The sequence below is a fragment of the Silurus meridionalis genome, chromosome 18 (genome assembly GCF_014805685.1).
Source record: "Silurus meridionalis isolate SWU-2019-XX chromosome 18, ASM1480568v1, whole genome shotgun sequence".
Classification (NCBI taxonomy): Eukaryota; Metazoa; Chordata; class Actinopteri; order Siluriformes; family Siluridae; genus Silurus; species Silurus meridionalis.
The window spans coordinates 14671855-14695306 of record NC_060901.1 but is presented as its reverse complement, the minus strand read 5'-3'; the positions used below and the strand labels follow the sequence as shown (position 1 = coordinate 14695306).

Genomic DNA, 23452 nt, shown 5'->3' with positions numbered 1-23452 from the left:
GCACTAACTGGGTTTAGTTTTTACACATATTCTTGTGTGCAGTTTCAGCAATAATAATGGTAATTTTTTCCAAAAAGGAAACAAATGACTTGTTCATTTTAAGAGACCTGTCTTAATTTTTCTTGCTTATTTAGTATTGCTCTTCAATAAAGAAAAAGTGCTTCTTATTCGATTAATCAATGGAATAATCTGTAGAATTACTAAAATAATGGCTGGCTGCAGCCCTAAATAAAAGTATAAAGTATAACTATAATGTATAAAATAAGAAAGTAAAATAAAATAAAAATTATACTTATATTTTATACTTTATAGTTATACATTTTACTTTTATTAATAACCCCCCCAATTTCTTCACAAATCCCAGTTCACCAAAACGCACTATAACCACGATCCCTCCAGATAGAAGGCTTGACTAAATAAGTTTTTAGCCTTGACAAAAAACTTAATGAAAGAGCCTTTGGCTCCTATGAGGAAAAACAACAGGTGCCAAATTATATTTTTAAAAGCCAAACAAAAATGAACTTTAAAAACTTGTAAAACACTGACTTCCAGTTATTCTATCGTATGTACGTCTGCCATCATTTTACAGCATGGCCTGGGAACTGAAGCGATCATATAGGCGGTGTTGTAGTTCATTTTTAGCTCTTTCTGTTTTTTTGTGGTGTGCTTTTCACGATTATGTGATCACCAGCATTTTCATTCTTTTGACTATCGACATGTTTTCTTACTGTCTCTTTTTCAATTTTTTTAAATGCTTCGTTCTGGTAATGAATTCAGTTTTCCTGATTTCTCTGCCCGGCTTTAGAGCAGAAGTTGCAAAACATATTCTGCATCTCGTGATCATACATCAGCCATTAAAACTCTCCATTCCAAGAAGTTATGTCTTTTGGCGCTTTTATTAATGTTTTCACTGACTGACATGGAAAGATGTGTCTGTGTCTCTGTAGTTCTGCCTCTCTCCAACGCTGGCACAACTGCAGCCTGCTTACTAACAGGCGTGTCATCAGTGGAAGAGTCAGACCGAGATGGAGACTGTTTAAATAAGTTGTATATTTTTAGTTTCTACATGTTTTTTTCTGATGTGAAAAGGTGAGTTTTGCTTTAACCGTCTGGTTATTTTGGCGCTTTAACTTAAGCGTAGGTGCATGCGTCTCTGCTTATTAAGTCAACAAATTGTGGCCATTCCTCACAGAACACGCACATAAGTCATAACATGCAGATTACTCGGTCAGAACGTGCACATTTATATGGTCGCAGGTGGCGATCTAGGCTAAGACATTACAGTTGCAGTCTGGAGCCCGGCTAGATTTGAACACTGACACTGTGATTGAGTCCCAAACACAAATTAAAAGGCTGTTTTGTAAGTGTGGGGCTTTGTTTGAGAAAGATCTGCCCCCTGCTGTACTCTACTTTATATGAGGTACCAACAAACAGCCTGCACCTTTTGATCAGCTCCTGAATAAGTCCATATTTCCATGTTCTGGTTCTTGCTGCAACATTGTGGACTAACTGAAGCTTATTTATGCACTTATGAGCAGTGGTGGACTGTAACGAAGTAAATGTAATTTGTTAATGTACTTAAGTAGCTTCTTCATGTATCTGTTCTTTACTGAAGTATTTCCATATTTTAAGACTTTTACTTTAACTTCACTACTTTTTTTAAATACAGATATCTCACTTTTTTTCTCTGCTACAAACAAACCCCCTATCAGGTTTTTTTTTAGCTAGTTTTGATTAGCACTTTTTGGTATTTACTTGTCACCAACATACAGTTCAGCAGCAACCAGAACATCGTGAGGGGAATAAATAATGAGAGAAACTTCAGACTCAAACTCACCACAACACGTTTCATGACTTTTATCTGATAATTTATAAATATCAATCAGTGTTTGACTGTATTTTTAATATCATTCTATTAATAGATCGGCGTGCTAAGAGTAACAGAGTCTTTTTTTTACATAAACTGAGTTGATTAAGCAAAAGTCTTGTGATAAAAATCATAATAGGAACATTACAGCCATAATAAATCATCGTCCTTTGAAATAGAGCTGCTGCTTTCAATTATATTAGTAATCGAGTATTATATTGATTATTCCATCGATTTATCAAATAATCAGCAAGAAACACTTTTTATTAAACAGCAATACTAAATAAAAGAGAAAATAAGACGGGTCTCTTAAAAAAAGGAACAAGTAATTTGTTTTTCTTTTTTAGAAAAATTAAAATTTTAATTGCTGAAATTGCATAAATGAATATCAGTGAAAACTAAACTCATTTAGTGCATAATTAACAACCATATTACCTCAAAATACAAACTACAGTTGCGTTCGGAAAGTCTCCCCGCAGTGGCCTCGTGGAGTAGGTTATGGGAAACTATTCATTTAATGAAACTCATAATTAATCTTGTGGTTTTCTTGTCTCCCAAAAAAGCTGCTTTAAAATTTTCCACGCACTAAATCTGTGTTTATCGCCAGCGCCGCCACTGCGGAGGGACTTTTTAAACGCACCGTATATAAAATATAAAAATCAATTTCTAATGGATTCAAAAAACAGTAAAACGGTAATCACACTGTACGGCGTTTTCTTTGTTTCAGTTTGAAATGATTCCAAACTTTGGAAACGTTCTTTCGTTTTCTTTGGTCTGAATCTTCTCCTGTCCATTTTGCTGTTTTGCTCCATTTATTTTTATTCTGCAGCGTCTTTTGTGTTCCCTGTCCAGTGCGCTTCTCCAGAGTTTAGCAGGTGGTGCGTCAGTAATAATGGTCCGTGGGAAACACAGTGCTCATTGTTAAATTCAATTTAATTAAAATGTAGTTAAATGGACTAAACAAAGCATCGAGGCAAATTAATTTGAATACTAAAACTGCTTACAAGTACATTCAGACGAAAAACAATCTAATCCAGATGTAACAAAACCATGCAGTAGTTTTTCTGCATCCTGTAACATCATATTTTGTTATTGAGATGAAGGAATGCTTTGCCGGTAATGTTATCCATATGAGCCTCGAAGGAAAGATCTAGAGTCAGTAATCACCATCTTTTACCGCTGTACGCGACTGGACAGAAAAAACATCTGGATTAATTTCTCACAACACAAATCCATGATGATTATTTAGGAGGAATTGTGGTTCTACATGTCTTTCCTCTGCAGAAACATCATCCGAATTGCCCGTTAGTGATCAGATGTTATTTCGGAGGTTTTTCAGTGTTCAGTGCATCGGCAGGTTTATGCAACCTCAGTCAGGGATCAAACCTCAGGCTGAACTTGCACTGGACAGCTGTCAATTTCTGTCAATCGGCAATTTCTCAGAATATTCACTGCTTTATTAGCAGTTGTAATGGTTCATATTTTTAATGTTGAAATTTTTTATTACATATTTACATTATATCACATTGTATATATCAATTTGCTTGTATGTATATTTGTATACTCTTATTATTGTTATTTTTATTATTATTATTTTATCAGCCCTCTGTCACACCGAGATGCTGCTTTTGTTCAGCAAAACCTCGATTAAATTTTTTCTGAGTTCCTGAATTCTTTATCTGTAGGCTTTTCAGGCATCATTACAGGTTCTCCAGGCATCATTAAGGGGCTATCGAGGGGTCACTGCAGGCTCTTCTACTTCTCCAGGATGCTGTAGGTTCTTTAGGCATTGCAGTGGGTTCCTTGGTATCGTTTTAGGTTCTTCAGGCATCATTTTAGGTTGCAATAAGGGTTTGGGGCTTCACTCTGTTTTTCAGATACCACTGTAGGTTTCTTAGGTGTCACTTTAGGTTTTTCTGGTTTTGTTGGATCTTCAGACGTTGATGTAGGTTTTTCAGGTATTATATTAAAATGATGATGCATCGCTTTAGGATGTTTATGCATCTCTGTAGGCACTTTTGTGAATTGCAGAAGGTTCTACATGCAGGCCTGCATCCATGCTTCATTTATTTTCTTTTTTCTGCAGACGGCCGCACAGACCCTGGACTGATTGACCTTGAGCAGGCCTTTGGTCTGATGGGGGTGAGTGTAGCAGAGCTGGAAGACTACATCAACAACCTGGAGCCTGTGGGGTTTTTCCATTCTATCCCTCAGTTCCCCATCAGCAAGAGCTGCGTGTTGCAGTTCCCCACCTCCAGCTTTGACACAGATGTCCGCAATGCCCTGCGTGGGGACAAGAGGGACTACATCCCAGAATACCTCCCTCCTCTCGCCCCGCTACACCAAGGTACATGATACAGAGAGATGTTCCGCATGTTCAATGAAATCTAAAGTGTCTGCATGTATTAGAAACGTCTTTTTATAGATTTTAGATTTAAACACACGACTGATCCACAGTCCTTTTTCCACATTTTGTGATGTAACAGCTTTATTCCAAAATAGATTAAATTCATTATTAATCTCTAAATTCTAAAAATACCCCACAATGACATAAAAGAAGTGTGAAATTTTTGCAAATTTTATTTATATTTATATTGAGTGTGAAACTACAAGTAAGCACACCTATTTTTGGGCAGTATCTCCCATTCTTCTTTGCAGAATTATTCATGCTCCTTCAGGTTGAATAAGGAGCTTCTGTGAACAGCCATTTTCAGATCTCTACAGAGATGTTCAATCAGGTTCAAGTCTGTGCTCTGGCTGGGCCACTCAACGACATTAAAAGAGCCGTCCAGAAGCCACTACTTTATCTTGGCCGTGTGTTTAGGATTGTTATGAGGTCCAGAGCGCTCTGTAGCAGGTTTTCATCAAGGATGTCTCTGTAAATTGATGTATTTATCTTTCCCTCGATCCTGACTAGTTCCCGAGGTCCTGTTACTCAAAAACATCCCCACAGCATGATGTTGCCACCACCATGCTTCACTGTAGGGATGGTGCTGGCCAGGTGATGAGCGGTGCCTGGTTTCTTCCAAACATGACGCTTGGCATTCAGGCCAAAGAGTTCAATCTCTGTTTCTCATGGTCTGAGATTCCTTTATGTGCCAACTCCAGGTGGACTGTCATGTGCCTTTTACTGAGGAGTGGCTTCTGTCTGGCCACTGTATCATACAGGCCTAATTGGTATAGTGCTGCATAAATTCATGTTCTTCTGGAGGTTCTCCTCTCTTTACAGAGAAACGCTGGAGCTCTTTTAGAGTCACCATCGGGTTCTTGGTCACCTCCCTGACTAAGACCCTTCTCCCCCGAATTGCTGAGTTTGGTTCAGGAAGAGTTCTAGTGGTTCCAAACTTCTTCCATTTACGGATGATGGAGGCTACTGTGCTCATTGGGCCCTTCAGTGCTGCAGAAAGTTTTCTGAACCCTTCCCCAGATCTGTGCCTCGATACAATCCTGTCTCAGATGTCTTTAAACAATGTCTTAGACTTCATGGCTTGGTTTGTGCTCTGATGTGCACTGTTTACTGTAGGACCTTATGTCCAATCAACTGACTGTACCAATCAAGTTGTAGAAACATTTCAAGGATGATCAGTGGAAACAGGATGCACCTGAGCTTAATTTTACGTGTCATGGCAAAGGCTTTAAACATTTATGTACACGATTTATTAATTAATTTATTTTTTTGTTCTTTAGTTGATTGTTTTTTATAAATTTGCAAAGATTTTAAACAAACCTCTTTCATGTTGTCATTATGGGATATTGTTTTGAGGAAAATAAGGAATTGAATCTATTTTTGAATAAGGCTGTAACGTCACAAAATATGGACAAAGTGTAGCACCATGAACACTTTCTGAACACACTGCATATATAAAGATGCTGCAAGAAGAGAAGTGTGTGTTATAGCATCTAAGTCTTTATTTAGTGTTCATTGTAATATAAAGCAAATTCAGTGAACTGGTAAATAATACATATATAAAGGTAAAGGTCCTTTTTACCAGTGTCACGGATGAAGGACAAAAACCATGTAGTTGAGATAAAGTAGAGATACAGTAATTAAAATATGACTCCAGTAACAGTTTCTTTTTAAACTTTTACTTTAGGAAAAGAACAAAGGTATTTGCATTCAAATGTACTTAAGTATCCAAAAGACCCTGTTACTCATGGCACACAGATCTATTAATAGAATGATGATCATTTATTGATCGATTCATTGACCCTGATATGTATTGAAATGATCACAAAAAACCTCTTTTGAACTACAAAAACAAATCATGTAAACAAGGCCACAGGTGTTGTGGCAAGTTAGAGGAGTTTCTTCCATTGTTTATTCTTCTCAAAATGTTCTGCTTGCTGTTGATGAATAAACCGATGCATGAACCATATGATGGTGATGAGTAGAAACCACCAAGCAGCAATCGAAACAAGTTCCTAACGCAGCCCGCGCTCGACCCTGGTTGGTGGTTTGCTTCGTGTTTGACCAGTTACGCTTTTATTCACTCATAAATAAAAAGGAACGACTGATTTCGCAAAATGTAGTTAGGTAAGAAGTAGGGATGCACCGAAATGAAAATTCTTGGCCGAAACCGAAAAAGAGCAAAGCAAGGCCAAAAACCGAAACACCGAAAGAAATTATGCCAATTATTATTACCATTGCATTAATGGCTATGACTGTGTACCAACCTTACTAAAATCAAGGCATTCCAATTGCATAAATTAATATTAATGTTTCAAAGAATAAATCAATTACAAATTATGAAAACATTTATTTATAGCACATTGCAACAATGCACAGGATAAAATTCATTAAAATTCAAACAATGTCCATCATGAAACTGATTGCTGAAATATCTGCAGTTATATGCTTATGAACGTGAGTTGCAACAACAATAAACAGCTCAGGTAAACACACCTCTGAAAAATGTCGTCTGCTCGGTATGGCATAACGGGGCTCAATGTGCTCGATCAGCCTACGAAACCCCACAACTTCTACGACAGAGAATGGCTGATCATTTAAGGCAATGAATTCCATAATCTTTTGTTTAATGACCTTTGCCATGACACGATCACTGGGAAACTTCCCGCGCATGCTCGGAGGGGTTTTGCTTTTCTGTGCTGCGTTCCTCTCATATTCAGCATAGCGATCGGGATGTTTGGATTTCAGGTGATAAACCCGACGTGGAGAAAGTCTTTGCAGACGCACCCCCTCTTGAAATTTCGGCATTACATGTTTTGCAAATCGCTATCCGTGGGTTTTTCTCAGATATACTGAAATACGTCCACACCGCAGACATGTTGCTTCAGACAGGCACGTGCAGGCAGCGCTTTCTGTTTGCGTCATCACAACAAACTGTTTTTTCGGTGATCAAAGTCTTTCGGCCGAAAACCGAAAATGCACTTGTGGGCCCTTTTCAGGCAAAAATTTTAGGTGGCCGAATATTCGGTGCATCTCTAGTAAGAAGTTTAACGTTTGACTTTGAAATGAAGTTTGAGTAAAAGTCTCCCCAAATGGAAATACTTCAGTAAAGAACAGATATGTAAAAAAATCTACTTAACAAATTACAATTGATTTGTTACTGTTCACCATTGATTTTATACCCCTCACACTACATTACAGCACAGTGAAATTCTTTTTCCGCATTTGGAAGATGGGGGCAGAATGCAGGGTCTGCTATGATACAGGGTGAAGGGCCTTGCTCAAGGGCCCAAGAGTGGCAGCTTGGTGTGATACTTTGCTTGAACCTTGCGATCAGTAACCGAATTGGAATTATTTTTTTCGATTTTATTTTAAAGGCAATAACAAACTAATAAAACAAATGTCTCCCTCTAGTGGTTACATATTGACATGGAAAGCATTGGTCCTTTTATAAAATTATAAATGGCATGCACCAATGTGTTTATTTTGACCAATACTGAACACGAGTGGCAGCTGTTGCTGAGACTGATATGCTTTAGAAAAGATCGAACTTTAGTTATTGTCATAGCTTTCATATATATATATATATATATATATATATATATATATATATATATATATATATATATATATAAATAAAATATGAGAGAGAGAGAGAGAACACAAATACACTGCAAAAATCACAAAGTAAAATGCTAATAATTTTTTTTAAATTTTGCCAATGGTTACAGTATCTAATGCTGTTTTCTTTGTTATCTGGGCCAGCATTGTGTGTCGGACAAGTGCCATATCAAAATTTGAGTCCGTTTTTAGAGTATATCAATCAGCTAAAATATAAATTCTATTATAATATAATGCAGTGCCTTTCTTTTCCACCAATCACACAAAGCTGTTTTACAGATAGTTGGTTACATGTAGGTAGCGAATTGGCTGTTCCACACAATTAATCATGTTTTAGATCACGGCCTGCCCTGGACCCTGTCAATTATGTGCGCTAGTGACTCTTTGTGAGACCAGTAGGATCTAGCAGGACGTGTTCGTGTTTTCTCAGGCCAAAAAATACTGAATCTGTCTGCCTCATACGCTCTCCTCTGTTCAAACCTTCATCCCTTTTCCCTCCGTCTCACCTGCCGACATCCTCTTACACTTCCTGTCTGGCTCCTGTCCCAGTGTCTGGGGCACGCACACACACAGAGGCAGTGTCAGCGGGTGGTGAAGAGGCAGACATGATCGGGGTTGTTTTAGGTCAGCCAGGAAGTGGACTGTGTGTGTGTGTGTGTGTGTGTTAGCTGGGGGTCCGGCCCGGATGGCAAAAAGCCTAGGTAGTAGAAAGGCGTGTGTGTGAATCCAGCCAGGACAGGAGGCCTAACTGGGCTTGGAGCCAGCGCTCAGCTGGGGGCCGTACACACACACTCTCTCTCTCTCTTTCTCTCTCTCTCTCTCTCTCTCTCTCTCCTTTTTCTTACTCTCTCACAAAGCAAGTGCACTTCAGGACTCGAGTGTTACTCCGAAACGGCTGCAGTTGTTTAACCACAAACGTCCTTCCCTTCACATTTAGGCCTTTGTAGCGTTTATCCAATTATATAGATTTCATACAAAAACAAATCATCGTGGCCATGTACTTCCCTTTTTTTTTTTTTATCTTCTTGCTATTTAAAACAAAACAAAAAAACAGTTAGATGTGTGTGTGTGTGTGTGTGTGTGTGTGTGTGTGTGTGTGTGTGTGTGTGTGTGTGTGTGGGGGTTGAAGAAAGAAAAACAGAACCATAAAGTATAGTTTACAAACTGTTAATCATAAAGCATTTGATTAACTGCACATGAATAATAAAAACTGATAATAAAGTGTGTACATGCGAAACGTGTTAAAAAAAACTAAAATAAAAATATGGATACGCTCAAGCATCACGATGCTGAATTGATTTTTAAAAACGGTGGTTGTTTGGTTTTGATTTTATGTCCTGACCGATCAGTTTTCTAATTTCTGATCTTCTACAGTGACACTAATGTTGGTGTTAATATCCACCTGTTTCCTGTGGACGCTGCTGTAAAAAACAATTGTGGGGATAATAAGCATATATTATAACTTCTGCCGGAGGTGCCAGCAGCGTTGGCCGACTCGTGCCGCCGGCGATGTTTTGTTTATGTGCGCTTTGTACGCCCTCGTCCTGCAGCGCTCTTCGTTTACACGTGAATAGATCATACGCTAAATAATAGATGTACGTTGTGTTCGATTAGAACTGAATGGCATTAAAAAGCTATTCCCAAAATAAGAAATATCCCACTATATCACCTCGCTCACAGTATCGCAACATCGCATCGCAAACCCCTGTACCGTGATGCGTGTCGTGTCACTGGATTCTTGCCGATCCCCGGCCTCGTCGGTGAGCATTCACATTTAAAGTTAACGAGCAGGGTCAGGTGATTGGTGTGGCGCTGACAAGGTTCGAGAAGGCAAAGGAAGTTCGCGAATTTACTTCCGGATGCACAGAAAAGTGCGAACGTGATGCTGTTGAAAAACCTGGAGTGATCTGGGTTTTTTCTCTTGCTTCTGATTATGAGCCTTTTCTTTTCCTCACTGGCTGCTGAGCTTCCTTTTTACCTGATATTACACGCTGATGCATGGTGTCCTTATCTAGATATGTATTTCTCAGATACCTAAAAGTTTTATTTAAATCCGTACTTCCGTAACTGTGCTATGTGTAAGAAAAACCGGGAGCCCGGAGTAAACCTTAGCGTCATGGGAAATGAATTCTGATTAAAAGGTGATTGGGTAATTTTGGACATAATGCAGTTGCATTGTTGGGACACTAGAGGTCCTTATCTGCACATGCTTTAGAGTTTAACTCCACAGAGATGTGTCGGTTTTCCTTCAAAAGATTCCTGCTTTATTACAGAGGAATCAACTGCCTTCCACAGTGACCAATATCTCTAGAGCGCAGTGTGGAACACGTGTTATAGTAACGAAGTTATAAAGGTTAACGAGAGCTTTTCAGTAGTTATTTACTTTAAAGCAGTGATAAATGCTCGCACTTACAAGGCATTTGTTTTGGTTACAGGAGCGTCTGGTTACACTTTAAATAAAAAATAAAAAAATAAAAAACCAAAATAAACAAATGGTTTTGCAGATATTTTCATTGCACAGTGGAGGGAGAATTAATCTGTTCATGACGTAGATTTTGAAACAGTAGAAGCCTTTTTTTTTTTTTTTTTTTTTTTTAGTTGTAGACAGACGATCAATGAGTTCTCATAATTTCATAAAATAATAATAAAAAAATGTATGTATGTATTTATGTATATATAATATATATAATAGACATACACACATACATACACACATTTAATTACACATTAATTACATAAAAAATATAAAATGACATTTTTATGTAATTAATGTTGACTGTTGTAATTAGTAATAATTATAAATAATTCATATGTATATATGTATGTATGTATGTATGTATGTATGTGTGTATTTATGTAATTACATTAAAATTTCAGAAAATTGAGCTGAGACCAGAGCGTATTGTTACAGTTGCAAAGAAAAGCCCAGGATCCTCATCCACACGGGTCACCCATTTGACTTTGGTCTTCTTTTCCGTACCTCGCCCGAGTAGGTCCCTCTGCGTTAGCCGCGAACCGCAGTACGTCACGGTGATCCTCCGTGGCAGAGACGAGTGTACAGAATTACACACGCGTGCGGCTTGATTTCGGTCAGATTGGCAGAAAGCCACGCTCGCGCGAGATTCCGTTTCAGACATGGAACCGCGAGCACTGTGCAGGCCTCGTTTATCACTCGTGCAGTCAAGACGCTTGTAAGTAATGCTGCGAAACAGGAGGGAAAATCCACGCAATTTGAAATCGATTACGTCATATTGACATTAATTATTCGTCCAGGGTGTAAATTATACAAAGTCATACGAGCAGGACATGAACATTTACGCTGAGTGTACGTCAAGCCAAGTTTATTTCTAGAGCGCTTTTCACAACAGATATTGTCTCAGAGCAGCTTTACAGAATTTAAGTGAAGATGAACGATGTATATTTATCCCTGATGATCAGCTAAAAACTCCCTGAGATGTTATGAGGAAGAAACCTTGAGAGGAACCAGACTGAAAAGGGGAACCTCATCCTCATTTGGGTGAAATCAAGACTGTGATTATAGTCTTTAAACAATACAGAACACTGGAGAGTGAGAACTAACATGAGCACTGGAGTGTAAGATTATAAGTAATGTTCTTTCTACAGTCTTTTACAATCCATGATTGTACCACAGTACATGATTTTGAGTTGAAGAATGTTTGTAAAATGTTTGTCGCACTGCATTGATCATTTATCATGATCATGTTTTTTTAATGCCAAGTTTAAACCTTAACATCGAGGATTACTTTAAAAATACTCACGATCGAACTTGAACTGACGTATAACGGAGGTCCCCGATAGCGGATTTTACGGCAACGTTTGCTAAGTCAAATCCTTCTCGCCGGTAACCTGTTAATCAACCAATAGTTTTTGAAATGGATACTTGATAAAAAGAAATAAAAAAATATTATATATTTAACACTCAATGTAAAACAGTACTGAACTTTGTTGCAAAAAAGTACTAAATTATGAAAATGTGCCATATGAAAATATTAGTTAATAAATATAATTATATACATTAGAAATAATAAATATAATTTAGCGATGCTGATTGAATGACGTATCAGCACTACGGAGACGGAGGCGTGTCCTGAGCATCACATAGAATACAGATTAACATGGCAGAGGTAGAGCTGCATCTTCCTGAAGACTGAACAGGTTTTATTAAATCTTTTTTTCCTTTTTTATTGTTATTTTTTTAGAGGTTTGTTTGTGAAGGACCCGTGTGTTAGAAGTCAGAAGGCGCTGAAGTAAATTTGACTTGCTGTCTGTCTTAACGAAAGAAAAGAAAACATCGGTACCATATTAAATTGTGTAGCATAGTATTTTTACCATTGTATTGCATCGAATCGCGTTGTGTTGAACGAAATCGTGCATCATAACTGGAGAATTCGTATCACATCGCATCGGTAGCTGCTTCATGTGTATCTTTTAATGCATCGTATCGTTTGGCATCGAACCTCGGGTTTGAAGATAAACGTCCCGAAACAGTGCGGAAATCTTCTGGCTTCTCCGTAACAAGTCAAGCTCATAAAATGCCATTCTGTAGGAACACATGCAGTACAAGAGAAATAAAACATGTTTGTGATGTTATTGAAAAGCGATCTTGGTTATGAACCAAAGTAATAGAAGTACAGATGATACCAGAAGGAGATGGAGCAGATGAAATGGAGCAGCTTCCGACAATCTTCAGTGTCGTGACAAAGTGAGAGAGCAAAGAAGGGGCCGGGTTTCAGTCTGCGGGCGCTTGTTTGTCTATTGTGCTGAAGCTTATTGTCGTTCGCTCCGGAGGGAAAGAAGGATAGCAGAGCGTGTGCGAGCGATTGCATCTGTACACTGAAATTACCAGCGATCACGCCGAGTGATAAAGGGCCACTCTATGCAGAAAGAGCCCGAGCGAGAGGCACTAGATGATTAGACGTAGGAGAGGAGAGTTCTCTCTGCTGGGTGTAGTGCTGCGATGCAAGATTGGGACTCCACTTTGACTTCTTAGAGCTACTGAGGTTAAAGCAAACTTCTGAGAGAGAGAGAGAGGTGTGCTACCCTTGTTGTCTTTACCTTTATTGTTATTGTCATTTGCTTTGGTAGAAATGTAATCCAGCATTTACTGCCACGAAACAGCTGAACGAAGGAGACTGAGGTCTGAGGAGTTCAGTGAAGAAAATACGTTTATTTAAATCATGACTCCGTGGGCATTCAGGACGTTCAGAACATGTTATTTGTGCCATAAGACGCCTAATGATTCTCTTCAGGACAAATGTTTTTTTTTTAAGCAAATATTAGCAAACGTGTTTTCTGCTCTTTTACAGAAGCATTACCGTATTTTCCAGACTATAAGCCGCTATTGTTTTCCCACGTTTTGAACCCCGCGGCTTAAACAACGAAGCGGCTAATTTATGGATTTTTCCTGGGTTTTTTCCGGTTTCACAAACTTCAAGCCAAAAAACTGAACCCCATAACATTAGACCAATACATTTTTCTAACGGAAAAGAAAAAACGCACCTCACCTGTGTTCTGAGCTGCACGGCATCGGGAGAAAAACTTCCACCGGTGTTGATTTTTAAACGCACGACGATGCCAAAAGATAAACTCCAGACAGAAATACAGTAGTTGTGAAAGGACGGAGGAAGACAGTGAACAATGACTTTCTTGGTAGGCTACTGTTTAGATACAAGCCGTTGTAACGCGTTGAGTCTGGGTGAAGGGAGAGCTCACTAACTCCAGTTGCAACAGAAATCATATAAGCACAGACAGGTTTCCAAAACTCATGCTTTTTTATTTTTCTTGGCAACAGCGTTATGGGTTAGTCAAAGAAACTTAGAAATGAGCATCAGAAAATAATGAGCACATATTCCTCAGTCTCGCACACGCATGCAGTAATACCGGAACCCTAACCCTGCGCTTAAAGGAGCCACAAAATATTTCACCCGTTACACCGTGTAACAGACACTCTCTTTTGGTAAAGCCTGTGTAAAGTTCATTAGTTTCTTATACTATACGGCTTATACACAAGGTGCGGCTTATTTATGTTAAAAATAAAAATATTTGTAAAATTCAGTGGGTGCGCTTAATAGTCCGGAAATTACGGTAGTTGAAAGCGTCCGCAACAATTAACTTAATTTCGTCATACACGTATGCTCAAAAGTTCAGGGACACGACTTTTTTTTTCCCCCCAGCCATATGAAGTTCTTCCCCAAACTGTTAGCACCAGAAGTGTCTTTGGATGTGGAAACATTACATTTCCCCTTTTAAACTAGGAGACCAAAACCTGTTCCAGCATGATGACGCCCCCTGTGCACAAAAATGAAGATCTGCCTTACACGCGCTGGATCGAGCGGCCTGCTATAGAGCTCTGACATCAACCCTTATTGAACACCTTTGGAATGAATTAGAACGTTGACAGTACCCCAGGCCTCCTCACCTACATCAGTACCTGAGTTTACTAACGCCATTGAGCCGAAATCTCCATCAGCCCCCTCCAAGATCTAGTGGAAACATCTTCCCAGAAAAGTGGGGGTTATTATAACAACAAATAAGCACTAAATGCAGAATGAGATGTTCAAAAAGCACATACAAACCTTATTATCAGGTGTCTGCAAACATTTGTGGTGTATTTCCATTTTAAACGCTTTTTAACTTTTTCTAGTTACATTTATTGATGTAATGCAGTTAAGTCAGTCCATTACCAACCCCTTTTATTCTTCTCATGGCATTAAGACCTAAACAAGCAAACACAGTCTGTCTTGTGGAAGAAAGGCCCATAAAAACGATGGATTGGTGGATAGATATTTCTGTATATGGCTGTCATTGCACTGGGTACAACGAAATTAAGTCAAGTTTAACAAACTTCTGTCATGAAGATTTTCTTGTGGAGGAACAAAGAGCCCCAACTGTTATATATTGAAGTGCAAAACAGTACAATAGAGTAGGATTAGGTGTTTTAATAAAAATCTTCATTCCTATACCGAAAATCTTCATTATAGGAAACTATCAGCACCATATTGAATCACACGCCATCATATTTTTTCCCTCTGCATCGTATTGTGTTGAATTACAGGGTTTAAATTTTATCAGTAGCTGCTCCATATGTATCTTTAATGTATTGTATTGTTGGCGATGCATTGAGATGTGAATCGTAACAGCCTCAGTTACAGAGATTCACATCCCTACTATATATATAGAAGGACTTTCCATTTATTCATGTTTGAATATGAGTTTGTTAGTACATTTCTGTCAGGACCAGCCTCATCCAGAGAGACATCAAAGTTTAATCATGATGCATTTCCTTGCTGCCATCATGCTGATTTATACCCCTGTGTGTGTGTGTGTGTGTGTGTGTGTGTGTGTGTGAGAGAGAGTGCAAGCGAGTGTATGCGCACCCAGCCTCTGTTAAGTTCCAAACTGAGCGCAGTCTCTACATTCAGCCGCCTCGTTATCGGGCCTCTTTTGAAAGCCTCACAAGGGCGTAAAATGATTAGAGGAACAGCTGACAATGCGTGAAGAGATTTGCACCGTTTTCCCCCCGCCGCAGCGACAATGTCAGGTACAGGCGTGACACTCTGAAAAGAGAAAAGGATGAATATTAAAGGCGCCCTTCTGTTCTCCTTTTCTTCCGCGCGACGGAAGGAACATCACATCTTCTTCAGGCAGGTAATAGACCCGAAGGCCTGTTTCCGATTGGCGAGTGCGCCCTCCCTCAGCCAGGAGAATCGGCCCTGATGAAAAGAGCTTCGTCTTCTAAGTATAATTCTCATTACACACACTCGCACTCTGACGCTCGGAGTCCTGTGCTCCTTCAGTGTTTTCCCAGGCCAGCTACTGTGCAGTGTGACACTGTAGCTGATATAGTAACTGCTGTATTATCTCTCTACCTCTCTCTTATCTCAATGTATTTCCCTTCCTCTTCCCACAGAGAGAGAGAGAGGGAGGGAGGTAAACTATCTGCGCTTTGTACTTTTCTGACTATTTATGTCGGACAAGGTCAGAATCGTTTAAACTTGCTCAGCTCGCTTAGACCTGCAGATAAGATGCGAACAGAAAGGATAGAGATCGATGGATGAGTGCGCATCCCTCTCTCTCTCTCGCTCTCTCTCTGTCCTCTCTCTGTTTGTCACTCGTGTCCATTTGTCTCTTTGAGTCCATGAGGCTGCCGTGAAATACAGTACTGCTCCCTAAACGCGCCACTTTGCTCACCCAGATCAAATCAGAAAGCAAATTAAAATGCCATCAAATAAATCCGAGCCACAGCCTCTTCCGAGGAGATACTGCGCACAACCCGATATCGACATCGAGAGGAGAGAGTGAGAATGAGAGAAACCTACACAAGGCAAGTTGAGACGCTAACAACTATCGCCATCTTACAATATTCATCCGATCCAAACGCTCACCCGCCACCTTATCACCTGCATCCGCGCATTTATTCAATCAGCCGGTCGTGTCACACCAGCGCAATACATAAAGGCGTAATGATGAGATGTTCAGAGGTCATCGGAGATCGTTTTGAAATGACCGGAACGATACAAAAATTCGGAACGTCCAACCTCGAACAGGCTCAAAACTTATACTATATGGACAAGTATCAGGACGCCTTACTCCTCCAGCTGTATGTTTTTCTACTCTAAAAAGTTGGAGGCACTCATTTGTACAGTGGATGTGGTGACTTTAAATCTTCTCTGCACTTGAACTGTTGGCGCCATGAAGATTATGCTTTCCAGGTTTGGATCTCGAGCGGCCTGCTGTAGAGCATTGACCTCAACCTCATTGAACACCTTTGGGATTAATTTGAAACGCACCCCAGGCCTCCTCACCTCCAACAGTACCTGACTTTACTACCACCCTTGTTCTTGTAGAATGAACCCAGATCTCCACAAACGCGTTCCAAAATCTAGTGGAACGTCTTCCCTGAAGAGTGGAGGCTATTATAATTGCAAATGGGGACTGAACATGGAATGGAATGCACTGGTGGTATCAAAATGTTTCAAGACTAGTTTTGTAACACACCAACAGATGGCAGCACAAAGCTGCACGCACAGTCATAGGAAGCACCGACCAAAATAAGTCAGTGTGTCGAGATCGTCCTGTGTATACGCGAGCTGTGCAACTGGTGCTATTCCGATTGTCACTGCGCTCTCGAGTTTCTCGCCAGGATCGTGATAAACGTAGATAAATAACGTTTTTGTAAACAAAGCTGGTCTCGAAACTTTTGGATGCCCCCTCGTGTAGTGAGGAGTCCAAAGAAACTGTTTATAGTACTATAGTAGCACATTGAAGCTTATGGTAGCCAAGTTGGTTCATTTAATGATTTGTCCACCCTCTAGATCTGATCAGTTCTTGGTGTTCGAATCTGGAAAACCTCCGATGCCGTGCCAACGCTGTTCCTCACATCCTTCTCCTCCACTTTGTGAATCCGAGCAAAATAAACGCAGATTATCACCAGGCCTTATCATTCCCATACATCCAAGTGGTTTTCTATTCTGAACGTGTGAAACGTGGTACTGATTTTTATTGGATCCCACATTTCGGTCCTCTCTATTTCTCTTCCTTGCTTTTTTTTTTTTTCCCTTGGTTTGAGGTTTGTGTGTCGAGGAGGAAGAATCCGTTCTTATGTTACTCTGTCCAGGCTGTATGATAGATGGCTCGGTACAACCCTAATGCCCCCTGTCACAACCGTTTACTTTCCTTCTGTCTGTAGTCTGTATATGGATGCGTGGTGTGTGTGAAAGAGGAACGGAAAAAGGGTTGGATCTTTGCTCCGTTATGATTGACAGGGCTGGGATGACTCCCTGCTGTACTGAGCCAGGTACTGCATAGAGTGTGTGTGTGTGTGTGTGTGTGTGTGTGTGTGTGTGTGTGTGTGTGTGTGTGTGTGTGTGTGTGTGTGTGTGGAGGCAGAGAAAACCCCAGTGTGTGGCTCAGTAGAGGGGTCATTTGACCCCCGGATCAATCCTGTAGAGAGGGCAGTCCTGCCCGCACTAACTCAAAACGCCTGGCGCTGTGTGTGTGTGTGTGGCAAACACAGCTACTTTTGACTACCAGGTTTCTCCCATTTCTTTGCCATACTCCTCTTCTTGCTTTTGTATACAGCCCAAATATAAAGCTACACACACCATTTATTGTCCATTTAAATAGGATTACATGCTCTTTTTAATAACGATCTTGGCAGCCAATCAGAAACGAGACGCATCTGATCGTAACCTTAAGCGCGCCGTGCCGATACGTGTTCGAGAAATTGCTGATCTCGTAGAATGATTTTGCCGCAACCGTTCCAGTGGTCGCGTTGAAACCGGCAGCTCCACAGCGTTTCGACAAAAGGAGGCGAACAAAAGATTTAAAGCATCTCCGAACATCTCCATCTACAAGAGCAGATGATCCCTTCTGGTTTCTACTTCTGTCAGACTATTACATGAATCTAAGGCTACAATGGGTCTGAGTTCACTGGTTTGGTGAATGTTTAAATGCTCTCCCTTAAAGAGATGCATTAAACACACGCTGTTGTCTATACGCTTGTAAATACGGGAAAGTGTTCAAGCTTAATACATTAAGATTCAAATGTTTCAACTTGTTCAGCATCTCATCCTAAATTGCTGAATTGCATCCTGGAGTAATGGCCTGGACAACTGGAGTAATGGACTGGAGTAATAGCCTGGACGACTGGAGTAATGGACTGGAGTAATAGCCTGGACAACTGGAGTAATGGCTGAAGTAATGGCCTGGACGACTGGAGTAATGGCCTGGACGACTGGAGTAATGGCCTGGACGACTGGAGTAATGGTCTGGATTACTAGGCTGGAATAATGGCTGGACAACGGCCTGGATAACTGGAATAATGGCCTGAAGTACTGGCCTGGAGTAATGGTCTGGACGAGTATAGTACTGGCCTAGAGTGATTGACTGGAGTAATGACCTGGAGTGTTAGACGGGACTGGTGTATGATTCAGGACAACTGGAGTAATAGCCTGGATGACTGGAGTAATGGCCTGGAGTAATGGCCGGGACGACTGGAGTAATGGCCTGGATGCCTGGAGTAATGGTCTGGAGTAATGGTCTGGATTACTAGGCTGGAATAATGGCTGGACAACGGCCTGGATAACTGGAATAATGGCCTGAAGTAGGGCTGGGCGATATGGCCTAAAAAAAAAATCCCAGATTTTTTCACAAAAATCCGAATTGCGATTTAAATTGATTTTTTTCCCCTGCTTAAAATCAACCTGCATATGACAAAGAAAATGTTCAAAAAAAAGTTGTAACTTTATTAAATGGGTTAAAGTGCAATCAGAAACAACAAGCCATTGTAAATTGTGAAAATAGAACGTAACATAACATAAAATGAGCAAACCTACAAAGAAAAATGTTTTATGAGTGTTTAAATGTGGAACATGATTGAAAATTCACCTGAGGTTTGGAGTGATTTTGCCTTTACTTTTCTTAAAAACGCCACAGTAAAATGAGTTGAAATTTAACAATAAATTTCAAGTAATAGACAGGGACACTGTAAATTACAAGTATTTGAAAGATTGAGCAAACCTATAAAGAAAAATATTTTGAGTGTTTGAATGTGGAACATGGTTAAAAATGCAGTGATGCTTGGAGTGATTTTTGCCTTTACTTAAAAACTCCACAGTAAAATGAGTTGAAATTTGAAATAAGAATATAATAGACAGGGAGATTCTAAATAAGAATTATTTGAAAGATTGAGCAAACCTCAAAAAAATGTTTTATGAGCGTTTGATTGTGGTGATTCAAAAGCTCTGATTGTTCTGTTTCTTAACGGAAACGCCGTTCTGAAGCGTCTTTACAGGTATTTTGACCGCTCCCACCACCATACCGTAAGTGTACAATTAGACGCGCAACACTAAACAAAGTGCGGCTGCTTAACCGTGTATTTTCAACAGGCGGCTGCTTAAGCACAGTCTTGTGCTGCCGCTGTCTTGTTCACTTCGTAGGGCACTACATCCATCCCACTCGACAGCATGCCTCTGTTTGAGGTGCTGCAGTAAATTGATGCTACTGCTACCTTTGCTTGCTCACTGCCATGTTGTTTGTGTGTCTCTATAGCAAACGCGCGGGGGGGAGTTCGTTCGAAACTATGGGAGCCCAAATGGGAGCGTCGGCAGACATTAAAGAGAAAACCGATTTTTATTAAAACATATCGATGTAAACTACACATTCGAGTTAATCGATAAAATCAATTTATCGCCCAGCCCTAGCCTGAAGTACTGGCCTGGAGTAATGGTCTGGACGAGTATAGTACTGGCCTAGAGTGATTGACTGGAGTAATGACCTGGAGTGTTGGACAGGACTGGTGTATGATTTTCCCAGATTTGGTTTGGGAACTTTAATGAAACTCTGACCGAACAGTGTTGCTGTGTGTGTGTGTGTGTGTTTGTGTTTTCTACCACTCCAACTTAGTCTTTCTTCTGCAGTTGGTTTTTCACTATTATATTTTCATTTGAATGTTTAGTACAAAAGTAGAACTGTGCTGCTCCAGTTGGAACACACACAATGTGTGTGTGTCTGTGTCAATACATACCTGAGTAAAGTGTCTTAAAGCAAACTCAATCACACTCGTTTCAGGTTTTATTTCTTTCTCTCTGATCATTTTGCTGAATGTGTGTTGTTTTATTTTGTCTTTTCTTTCGTCTCTCCGGATTTACTCTCCGGATTTTCCTTTAAGCTGGAAGTCACAAGGTTCTTCTCTTCCGCCACATGTTTGAACTCTGAAGCGGCCGGAGAGAAAAACAAATAAAGGGAGACGGGAGAGTGTAATTACAAAAGAAGAGGGTGCGTTCTTTTTACGGATGCATCAAAGCGCTCACTGTTGTCGTGTTCTGTGCGGGACACTTTGATTCATTACTGTTTAATTTTTTTATAATTTATAATATGTTTTTAAAGAATTAAGTCTGTTTTAACTGTTATTTTTTCGATTCTTTTTTTGGTAGGTGACTTTATTGAGTTTTATTCATTTTCATCTTTGCTTTGCATTTCCGGTTGTTTTTTTTAAGCTTGATAAAGCATCTTAATAATTAATCAAATTTGTTTTTATTGACTATATTTCAGTTTTATTTGTGACTGAAATAAACGTGTGAAATTTAGTAGCAGTGTGTAACTGAACCAACTTGGCGTCCCACTTCCTCTAGATGGCACTGTTGCACTGGTTAATTAGAGCATCTCTCCGTCACACACACTTTTGGTGTCGTTGTCAACCTCTTTTTCTCCTGGTGTGTGTTGATACCGAGGCAGATTGTGTTGCTAGTTGTGTGTATGGCTGTTTTGTTATGAATTCTTTATCATGGCTTCAATTAGAGCCGTACGACTTGATAGTTTTTTTTTTTTTTTTTATCACAGCCCATGAAAGTGTGTTTTAGGAGGCACAGTGTGTGTGTGAGGTGTTTCATGAATCATTTCTACACACTGTACTCTTATTTCTGCAGAGCAAGCCGCCAACATCAGTTCTCAGGGATAAAAATGGCCCACTTCGGAGACGACTTTAATTAATCCCGGTCCCATATGAAGCCTTTTCAGGTTGTCGAGAGCGTACATGCTGTACCCTCCCAGTTCGTTTGTGTTACTCGTCTCTTTTGCGCTTTTGTCTCTGTCTGTATTTTATTCGTACAAACACAGAGGCTGATGGCGTGACATTTTATTGTATGATATCTGCACATCTTTGACACCACAGATGCATTCATGCTTCCATGAATTCTTGATGCACCTTTTGTGTGCATGTTTGTGTGTCTACGTGTGTATCTGTCTATGGCGCCCTTTCACTCATTCACATTCTCACACACACACCCACACCATGCAAATACAAAATGTAAATTATGTATGAATGTGTAACATACTAGATACTATAGGTACTCTTAATATTAATTATATACTTTAGGTACTCCATTAGTCAGTTTAGTTTTAAACAATGTGAACACACACAACCTAGATTCTGATTTCAAATTGGATTTTATATATATATATATATATATATTAGTCCAGTGATAGATAAATAGTCCAGTGATAATAAATAATTATATATATATATATATATATATATATATATATATATATATATATATATATATATATATATATATAATATATATATATATTAGTCCAGTGATAATAAATAATTATATATATATATATATATATATATATATATATATATATATATATATATATATATATATATATATATATATATATATATATATCAAACGCTATGTGTGTATGTATATACAGTACCAGTCATTACTTGGTGTTCTTCCAAAAGTAATGGTTTCTTGGCTGCAATTCACCCATGAAGTCTTAACTCATGCCGTCTCCTCTGAACAGTGGATGTTGAAATATGTCTGCCACTTGAACTCTGAGAAGCATTTATTTACTGAGACTGAGGTTTTTGAGGTGGGTAATTCTCATAAACGTATCCTCTGCAGCAGAGGTAGCTCTTGGTCTTTCTTTCCTAGGACAGTCCTCATGACAACCTGATCCATTATAGCGTTTGATAGTTTTAGAGACTACACTTGTCGATAATTTTAAAGTTTTTGAGATTTTTCTTTTGAATCGACTTGCCTTCATTTATTAATAATTGTAATTGTAATAATCTTTACATTTTTTTATTTTAAAGCTTATAGTGGTTTTCTTCTTCGAGCAAATTCACTCATGTAAAAAAAAAAGTAAGAAAAAAAACGTGTGGTATGCATGGTGTAAAAAAATATATATTTTTTTTAATTTACATTTGTGTTTTATTGATTTGCAGATGAAAACTATGCTTAAAAAATATATTTTGTGTGTTTTAAAGATACAAGCACATAGAATATAATTAATTAAATATTAATTTCATACTTAACTGATACATGCATAAATTAAATATATACAAACATAAAAAAACGAGCACTCGAACGTGGTAAAGCCGCAGTAAATCATGTTTGAAAACACAAGTTAACTGTTGTAGACAAATGCTATAAAAAGAGAACGGAGTGGAGAAACGCAACAAATATGCATCGTTGTACAAATGCATAATCATTTATGCTTTTTTGCCGCACCGGTGACTAAAAAATGGATCGTTTACTGGTGCTATTTGCTGCTTTTAGATGTAGTGTTTGTTCGCACCGGTTTAATCGAATCCATCACGATTGCGCAACCCGAAGCCCGCGAGTCCCGACAGGACAGATCTAATGTGACTGTCCCGAAGTTACAAACACACAGTTTACGCAATAGTGTTTCATTTAAACTAAACCGTTTTCACACGATGAGGATGAATTCATTATATAAATATTTGCTCACCGTGCTCATCTGTGACACCAGTATGTTTTTTGTCTCCTGCTGCCGGTTGACCCTGTACAGTCCGCCATTATCAAGCGGCCGCGTCATCTTTCCCGTCGCGTCACCCCGTAAATTCGTGGACAACAAATTTCATTATCGATTATTGATTTTGGCCCCATACCGAAGTTTACTACCCTTCAAGGAACACACAAGAAACCTGATGTTTCTGAGAGGCTCTGATCCACTCATCCATTACACTTTTAAGTCATTCACACACTTGCCCATTT

At 39.3% G+C, this 23452-nt stretch overlaps 1 protein-coding gene across 1 annotated transcript in view; it reads left to right on the top strand.

Moving 5' to 3' along the window:
- taf3 (TAF3 RNA polymerase II, TATA box binding protein (TBP)-associated facto) overlaps positions 1-23452 on the top strand; it is a 74963-nt gene that overhangs the window by 2491 nt on the left and 49020 nt on the right. The window contains exon 2 of the mRNA XM_046873151.1: positions 3954-4214. Within this exon, the coding sequence (XP_046729107.1) occupies positions 3954-4214 (261 nt within the window). The remainder of the gene's footprint in view (positions 1-3953; positions 4215-23452) is intronic.